Raw genomic sequence first — 8981 nt, 5'->3', positions numbered from 1 at the left:
GGGAGAGAGAGGGGGAGAGAGAGGGGGAGAGAGAGGGGGAGAGAGACGGGGAGAGAGACGGGGAGAGAGAGGGGGAGAGAGACGGGGAGGGAGAGAGGGAGGAAGCAGGACTCGAGGGCTTGGGAGGGGGCTCTGGGACCCCCCGGAACAACACCCCAGAGAGGCCGCTGCCCTGGGTGGAAGGAAAGGAGGCATCCTGGCTCCTGCAGCCGCCACGTAAGCTCTCCTTGCCCTGGTTTCCACACATTGTGTGACATTATACACAGTGAAATCCCTCACGGGGGGAGCTTCAGGGGGGACGAGGGGCTTCCGGTAAAAGTCACTGCCAACACTGGCCGGGGGGGGGGGGGGGGGGGGGGGGGGGGGGGGCTCCGCAGGTCATGGACTGAGACGTTCACTTCACCTCTCTGAGGACCCAGACGCCCCCCCACAAGCAGCACCGGACAGTGCTGGCCGACCCAGTGGAACAAGGTGGGGCTGGCAGGGGTGAGACGCAGGCAGGCTGTATGCCGAGCACAGAGGCACCACCACGGACGGGCACGAGCTGCCAGTCAGGGCAGATGGAGGGGAGACTCGGTGAGGGAGCGAGCTCCCTGGCTCTCCCGGGCCCAAGCAGAAATCATCAGTCAGCGACCTCCTGTCGGCGAGGGTTGCCCCTCTTCCCTGGGCGCTGAGCGCCACTGCAGCGCGACCCTGCAGGTTAGAGCCCAACCACCTGTCTCACTTGAGCCTAGACGAACAGAATCCCGGACTCTGGTGGGCTGAGTGCAGCCTGACTCCAGGACCCTCGGCCTCTCTAGCGCCCTGGATACATGCCCCATCTCCCACCAGCTGCAGAGCTGCGGACAGCACCCAGGCTGCATGGCTCCAGCCCTCGGCACAGCCTCCCTACCGCGGGAGGCCCGGCTACCGGGCACAAACGGGCACCCGAGACCCTCTTGACTTCTGTACGATTTTCAGGCTCTGGTGCTAACTTGACCGCTGGCCGCCTGGGCGGGGCTGAGGCAAAGACAGGCTAAACCTAAGTGCACTGGGGGCCCAAGGGGAGTCGGCCGCTGGCTGGGGCTCCTCGGGGGCTCCCGGATGATGGGTGTTTCTCAAGGGGAGCGCCAGAGCAAACCGCCCAGGTCCCCGCAAGACGCGGCCCCCTCCCCACAGCCTCAGCGCTTCCCACTCAGCCTCTCCCTGGCCGTGTGGCCTGGCCGTGTGGCCTGGCCGTGTGGCTGCTCGCGTCGGGCCTCACGTGCCCCCCAAGGCTCTGGGGATTAACAAGGGCACGAGCGTCCCTGTTGTCAACAACGCCCTGATCTGGGTGACAGGAGCTCTGCCGGCTCGAAGAGTCAAAGGCCTGGATTCCGGGCCTGGCTCCGCCCACAACGCACCCACCCGTCCAGCCTCAGCTTCCCGGTCCCTAAACAGCAAGGGCGCGTGCAGACGAAAAGGCCCAGCCCCAGTACCCGCCGACCCAAGTGCCAGCCAGGTCACTGCATGGGGAGAACGAGACGGGCAGACGGCCCTGTCTGGGACTGAGGGGGCAGCCACCTGCCGTCAGCCTGGAGCCAGGACCCCACAGACCCTACGGAGGGAGGGAGCCTCCACGAGGCGAGCGCTCGGCCTCCGAGAACTGCACCTGGGAGCGCGTGTTCCCGCCGCCCCACGGTCAAGACTGGCTAGACAAGAGCCGGCCTCGGCCAAGCACGAATCTGAAGCACGGTTAGCGATCTTCCCCGGGAAGGGAGGCAGCCACAGAGCTGGGATCTGCTCTCCACCGGCCTCTGCCTTGCTGGCACCTTTGCGTTCGTCCTGCATTTGTACTGACTCGTGCTGGTCACGAACCGTCCAAAGCCAAGGTTACCAGGCTCCCAGTGGGGGCAGGACCTAAGGTATCTGAGGAAGAGGCTTGGTCACTCGAATGCTTCACCAAGCGCCACCACCGAGGTGGGGGGGGGGGGGGGGGGGGCGGACAGCCAGGTCTGTCCTGCCTGAAACCCACACGCGCCCGGGGGAGGAGGCTCCAGTAAGGAGACCCTGCCCGAGTCCGGCAACACTGGGAAACCAGGCAGAACGACGGAGACCAGCCGTTCCGGGGCTAGACCCTATCCGTGCAAAGGCGCCACCACTCCCCTTTGTGGGGTGGCTCTTGGGGCCACACGGGCAGCTTGCAGAGGAGGTGGCCTACAGTCCCCCGCTGCCAGGGGCGTTCCTCGGAACCTCGGGAACCAGCACCGGGCCGGCTCGGAGCGCTCTCTGAGGCCGGAGACGGGGGGAGGGGGGCAGGTGTGCTGGGGCCCGAGCCCAATCGGGACAGGGGGTCAGGAGCCCCACCTGTGTGTGCTCAGGGAAGACCCCTGGGAGCTCATCCCAGCCCTGGGTCTGCTGCCCTTCGGCTGCGGCCGCCCCCCGGGCACTTTCTCTCCCCGGTCTCCACTTGTAACACCGGCCTGGCCTGGCGCAACACCCGAGAAAGCCCTGGGCGGAGGCCCTGGCACGGGAACGGGGGGGGGGGGGGGGCCCGGGCTCTCGGTCTCAGCTCTGCCACCTGCCCCACTCCGAGGCCCCGGTCTGGCCAGTGAGGGCGTGGGTCGCCCGAAAGGGCCCCCTTGCTGAGGTCACGGAAACCGCAGACGGGCCGGCACGGGACGCGAGAAGGAGCGCGCAGACCCGGGTGCAAGCGGGACGAGGACCCCGAAGCTGCAGGCTCAGCAGGCAGAACGCGCCTCCCCCCTCCCCTCGCCCCCGGGCCCGCGGGACCCCTGCGGCCAGCGGTCAACGCGCCAGCCCCGCCCGCCTACCTTGACGGTGCTGAGGTCCATCGGGTGCTTGATGATGTCGTGGTAGTCGTGCAGCTCCAGGGCCTCGGCGTCCACCGGCTTGTAGAAGGGCCAGGCGTAGGCCGCGTGCTTCTTGGACAGCATCTCCTTGAGGATGCTGTCACAGTGCCGCAAGTGCTCCGACAGCTTGCCCTTCTTGCCCGCGTGCTGGGGCACCTCGCCGTCCTCCAGGTCCTTCTTGGGCGGCTTGATGGGGCGGCCCCCGCTCTCTCGCCGCGCCACCACCTTGGCCTGCTTGGGGTCTGACAGCGGCGGGGGCGACTCGCTCCGGCTCGCGGTGATGGCCGACGTCGTGGGCGTCGTGGTGTCTGCTTTCCGCTTCACCCCCTTTTTCTGCGACAGCGACGACGCGACCGGTGAGCCCCGGGCACGAGGACGCGGGTGGCTGCGGCCGCGCTCCCAGGGCGCTATCGGCCAGGCACCGAGCAAAGCGACCGCGCGCACGCGCATGCACAGCCACACCCGTCCTCCCGCTGCCCCCCACCCCCGCGGCACACGGGACGCCGAGGCTCAGAGGGGCCACATTTCAGGCCCAAGGTCACACAGCTGGTAGTGGTGAGGCTGGAGCCGCCCCTCCGAGGGCCCTGTCCGTTTGCCCCCCCGGCCTCCGAGGCTCCGGTCACACCCCAGCAGCGTGAGGTGTCACGTGCGACTCAGCTGCATCTGTCTGACCTCGGGGGCCGTGCTGGCTCCAGAGGCCAGCATGACCAGGATGACCCCAGGACCGGGATCGTCCCCAAGCGGGACTCGGGCTAAGGGACAGCAGAGATGAACGGGATTCCTGGCTCTTAAAGGCCAGTGGGAAAGCCCCAGATCGGGGCCTCAAAGCTGGGGCTCCAGGGGCAGCCACGGTGGAGCAGGCCGAGGCCCGGAGGCAGGAAGAGCGGGGAGGGCAGGGTTGCAGCCACGGGTCTCGGACCAAGGACTCCCAGGGGCTGATTGGGCAAGTCGGGACTTTCACCCCAAAGGCAGCGGGAGCCACAGAGAGCTCTTTTCCCCGAGGAGAGGGAATGTTAAAACGACCAACAGAGCCTTTTGCAGGCGCGTGCAGGGCACTCACACGGGCTGTGCCCGGTGAGGGAGAACCTGTTAAAGCCCGCGAGTCCTGGCACGTGTGCGTCTCTTCAGGCACCGGGCCCGGGGGCCCACAGGCATCACGGTGTGTGCTACAGCCAGGGCTCAGTGCGTCCCCGAGACCGGCTCGGCCAGCTCCCCGCCTCCCAGACAGGCAGAGGCACCCCTCGGAGCCGCAGCGCCCGGGCTGACGGCCTCACGGGGATCTGCTCCCTGGGGCGCCGCCACGGTCTCCGCCCCGGCCAAGCCACTGCCCCCCGGCTGGCAGGGGCACGAGCTGGCGGTCCCCAGACACTCGTGGGCACCCACAGGACGCCAAGCGCGTGCCACAGAGGCCCGGCGGAGAGCTCATCTGGCCATGGCAAACAGGACACGCTCCAAAAACAGCCGGGCACTGTGCTCGGCAGCCTGGCCAGGCGCCGCCCGGGAAAGAGCAGGCGGTGAAGACCACGGGGGAGGGAAAGCAACAGAGGGGGCGTTTTACCTTGGGGGAGCCACTTAACCCCTCTGAGCGCCTGCTTCCTCATCTGTAAGATGGGGGAAATACTGTCTGCCCCAGAGGGCCGCTGTGAGGGGCAAACGGAAGACACACGTCAGCGTCCGGCACGCGGCCTGCCCCAGACCTCACGGGGAGCACCGGCTCTGAGCCCAGACCCGGCCAGGACGGTCCCCGCCACGGAAGTGCCAGCCACACCGGGGGGACGGATGGCGCCGGAGCTCACGCCAGCAGGGGCGGGTGCAAGGCCCCCCGTGACGCACCCGGGCCACTGCCCTAAATTCAAGCGTGAGCGGGGGAGCTGCGGGCCCCTCCACGCTCTCCCCACACCTTCCCACAGGACCCTTGCACGGTGAAGACCGAGCCTTCAGGGCCAGAGAAGCGGGGGTTCAGCACAGCCTGCCCTCACCAGCTGTGTGACCTAAAGCCACCCGAGCCTCGGTCTCCCCGTCTGCATCAGGAGCACGGAGAGAACCAAAGTCACATGTACCCAACACCCGACAAGCAGTCGGTGCCCAGGGACAGGTGGCCGTGCACCCCCCTGGCCCGCCCCACACCTGCCCGAATCCAGGAACCCCGGCCTGGCCATCAGACAGCCGGCTGACCTCGTCCCCAGGGACGCTCACCTTGACGACAGGCGGTGTGGGAGGGACCACGGGGATGATGGGCGTCGAGGGAGGAGGTGGGGCGGCGGCCGGGGGGACGGGGACCGACGTGATGTTTGCAGTAATGGTTGGCACAGGGGTGGCGGCAATGACGGGCGTCTGGGAGACGGTGGGGGGGACGCTCTGAAAGGGGGCTGCTGGGGTGACAGAGGACACGGCCGCCACTTGCTGCGTACCTTGAAGGCAAGGAAAGCACGTTGAACACACCAGGCTCTACCTGCCAGCCAGCTTCTAGAAGCTTCTAGAAGCTTCCTGGACCATCCCCTCCAGCCAGAGCACTCCGGCGCCAGGGAGCCCCTCCCCCTGAGGCCCCGGCCCTGAACCTTGGCTGCCTCCACGGAACACACCTCCCCCAGGCTCTCCCTCTGGCTAGAGACTAAAATCTCAACGAGGAAGCTGGACAAGGGGCAGCCTGGGAGGAAGGGCCGGGCGTGGGACCGCGAAACCGGAGGTTAACTCAGACTCCACCTCTAACTAGCTGAGAGACCCAGGCGGAGCTCCTTAACCACCCACGGTCCCATCGGCAAAGTGTGATGGGCGGCGGTGTGGGGGACCCACTGCGGCCTCCCCCGTCAGCCTCTCCATCAGGGCGCACCTCGGTTCCGGGTTCCGGGTTCCGGCCAGGTAAGACCCCCAGGGCTCCCAGTGCTAATCCCCACTGCCCTCTCGACAAGGCACACAGCCCCTCTCCTGTCACAGAGAACGCAACACATGCCAGAGAGGCAAAGTCCTGGGGGGACACAAGGACCTCCTGTCCAGACTGCTGGAAGATTTGGTCTCAGAGGATGGGGACAAGGCAAGACCACAGTCTCCCCACAACAGCAGGCTCGAAGACAGACAGTAACAGGCCACCAAGGGCCGGCGGGACCTCAGACAGCCCCGACTCGACAGACAGGGAAACTGAGCTCAGAGGGGCCGAGGGACCCGCACGAGAAATGCTGTTGTCAGTCCCCGGGGGGTGTCAGGATAAAGGGACCGTGCCCGTCCGCCCCTTTACCTGCACTCTGGGTTCCGCCAGCCGGCTTCCGGCCTTTGCCCTTCGGAGCAGGGGGTAATAATTCAACTTCCTCCTGGGGCATCTGGGCCACTTTCTGCAGAAAAATTTTCTCTAAGGCTTGGGCCATTAGCACTATGTCATCTGTGGGCTGAAGACACAGGGGGAGCCAAGGTCACTTGTCGGGAAAGGAACCACGCGTTCACCAAAGACATCGCTGGTTGTAGCTCAAGAAAACACTGACTCGAGACTCTGTTAAGAGATTTGCTAGGGCGGGGGGCGGGAGGCGGGAGGAGACCAAAGGGGCGCATCCCGCTGTGGAGACGGGAAGGGTAACAACCACCCTTCAGCCCATCACGTGGAGGAAACACAACCTTCTACCCGCTCCCACTCAATTCGTCTCTGCTTTATCACGTCGCTCTTGAAAACGGCGAAACCCCCACGAATGTAGGGTCCCATGGACCTTCCCTAATCTACTCTTCCCGCTGGAAACCACTGCGTGGACACGTTCCCTCATCGTGCAGAGTCCTCGCCGTCTCGGGAGGCTGCACTGCACACGCGAGCCCGCCATGTCTACGGGAGGGGTGTCTAGGTCCAAGGGCGCGGACGGCTTGAAGCATTTGGTTCCCTAAACTCCTTCTGAAAAGGCTGTTCCCACCTTTACCTCCCCTCCCCCCGGGGGGGGGGGGTTGGTGCGGGCAGCGTGTGGGACCCTGAGTGGGGACGGTGGCCAGAAGGGCGGAGGGCCAGGGGGTGACGTGCCCGGCCCCGAGGGCCCTCCCGCGGCCACGTGTGCCCTTACCTTGTTATAAATGTAACAGTTTGTGAACATGGTGTTGAAGTCCTGCATACACTCGCTCGCGCTCCAGTAATAACTGTTTTCTAGTCTCTTCTTGATAGTCCCCATGTCCATCGGGTTCTTTATTATCTTATGATAATCCTAGGAAAGAGATTTTCAGAGGCGTCATCAGCACCGGCCGCGTGGTCATTTCTGCTGTTCCCGAGGACAGTGACTGCACGCCGCGCAGTCTCTTCAGGTGAGTCAGGCGCCAGGCCCGGGTCAAAGGCAGGATGTGGGGCGAGCGCCCGGCCAGCCGCAAACCCCTCCACGCCTCTCGCCCGACGGCTTCTGCCTGCGTGGGAGGTTCTTAGAGACGCACGCGACTATGCAGCCGGAGCAGGCCCCAGAGCTGATCGGCACTCCAGAGACGGGGCCAAGCCCCCTCCCGGATTCCAAACCGAGGGTCCACCGGAGGCCGGGGCCGAGCCGGGCCCAGAACCCAGGCCGCCAACTCCTGGCCCTGGGCTTCGCCTTCAAACGCTCAGGGTTTCTCTACTTGGGTCCAGATGAGAAACCCATCGGATGGATGGCCCGCGCCGGGAACGTGACCCCAAGGGGCGGGTGCAGCGCTCTCCAGGAGGGTCCACGGGACAGGAGGAAGACGGGTGAGTCCTGGCTCCTGCTCCCGCCCTCTCCGGCCCGTAGGGCTCAGGTCTCCCTACACTCGGGGACACGGCCCTCCCACTCCCACCGCCGCTCCTTGGTCACCAAGGGCCACGGGCTGTGCCTGGCTTACCGGCACCACCGCTGCCTCGGCCCGAGGGGCGGTCCGTCCAGGAACGGGGCCGCGGGGGGGCAGGGACGAGCGGGTACTCACAGGCAGGTTGAGCTTGATGGCGTCCACGGGCTGGTAGAAGGGCCAGGCGAACTGGTGCTTCCAGAGCGTCTTCACCACCACATTCTGCATGTACTGTAGCTGGTTGGTCTTGCGGCCCGGCTTGGTGGGGTTGGAGACCTCCGGCGGGGGCGGGTTCACAGGGCCCGGGGCCGCCGGGATCCCCGTGGGGGCGACCGTCGCGGTGGTGGACATCCTCCGCTGCTCGCTCACTGGCCGTCACAGCAGCGGCTCGGGGACGCCCTGGCTTCCACTGTGCTCCTTTCGGAGGCCTGACGTCCCATTTCTGGGCCCAGCTGGGCAGCACCTACGGGGGAGGAGGTACAGCAGAGACGGGCCGGTCACCCAGGCCCCACCGCCTCTCCCAGCCCCACGGACTCCCGCGTGGTCGCAGTGAGGCCAATTCATCTTGCTCACGACAGTCGCCCTGGTCAAACCAGCCCTCCCCTGTCACCCAACCGCTCTAACTACAGCTCTCAGGCTGGGGCAGGGAGGTAACCGAACACGGGCCACCTGGCCACGCGGGCAACGCAAGGGCGGGAAGGCGGCCGTCCGGGCACACGGCAGCGGTGGGAGGCGGTGGCCCCGGACGCGGCCACTCCTGGCTCACTGCCCACCAACTGCCTGCCTGCTGGGGGCTGACTCTGACTGTTCTTGGCCGTGGCACCTTTGGGGGAATGATTCACACGTAGACAGGGCTACAGCATCGACCCCGCAGAGCCGAGCCGGGCAGGCAGGACGTGTGCGGAACCACGCGCGGCGTGTGGAGCTGGGCCCCCGGGGCAGCGAGGTTCTGATGTAACCACGAGAACGGGTGCTGGTTTGTGATGGCGGGCGGAGGTATGACACGCCCGGCCCCGGGCCAATCGGGAGGGCACGCCCCACCCTCCTCTCTCAGGAAATGAGGGGCTGCTGTGGACCTCCCTCCCCCCACCCCCCGCCAACTTTCAGGGATGCCCTCCAAGCTCACGGCTGGAATCCAAGATGATTAACTACACCCCAGAACACACAGGCCGGCCCCGACATCGAAGCCCCAACATATCCCGGGGGGCAGCCGGAGGCCCCGCTTTTACTCGCGAGGGGACTGTTTACTTTACGAGTGGACTGTTGACCGCCTGTGGAACGAGAGCACCGGGCCACATTTCTGAGCCCTGCTACACTCCAGGTTTCTGTGTGTCCCAGTCCGCGTCACAATATCCAGACGGGTCGGGGCCGGGTGGCAGTGCCCTCTGCGTGAGGGGCCGG

The 8981-nt window shown here is 66.4% G+C and overlaps 1 protein-coding gene across 2 annotated transcripts in view; it reads right to left on the bottom strand.

The window, feature by feature from the left end:
• The window catches only part of BRD3 (bromodomain containing 3), a 19154-nt gene extending 10624 nt beyond the window's left edge, over positions 1-8530 (bottom strand). The window contains exons 1-6 of one of the 2 annotated variants that reach the window (XM_049631006.1): positions 8404-8530; positions 7719-8043; positions 6863-7000; positions 6064-6211; positions 5028-5242; positions 2793-3164 (exon numbers count right to left, since the gene is read on the bottom strand). In XM_049631006.1, the coding sequence (XP_049486963.1) occupies positions 2793-3164; positions 5028-5242; positions 6064-6211; positions 6863-7000; positions 7719-7931 (1086 nt within the window). In that variant the 5' untranslated portion in view covers positions 7932-8043; positions 8404-8530. The remainder of the gene's footprint in view (positions 1-2792; positions 3165-5027; positions 5243-6063; positions 6212-6862; positions 7001-7718; positions 8044-8403) is intronic. The other variant, XM_049631013.1, reaches the window with a different exon arrangement.
• Positions 8531-8981: the final 451 nt, after the last annotated feature.

Source organism: Panthera uncia, chromosome D4 (assembly GCF_023721935.1).
Source record: "Panthera uncia isolate 11264 chromosome D4, Puncia_PCG_1.0, whole genome shotgun sequence".
NCBI lineage: Eukaryota > Metazoa > Chordata > Mammalia > Carnivora > Felidae > Panthera > Panthera uncia.
This window is presented reverse-complemented; position numbering and strand designations above follow the sequence as displayed.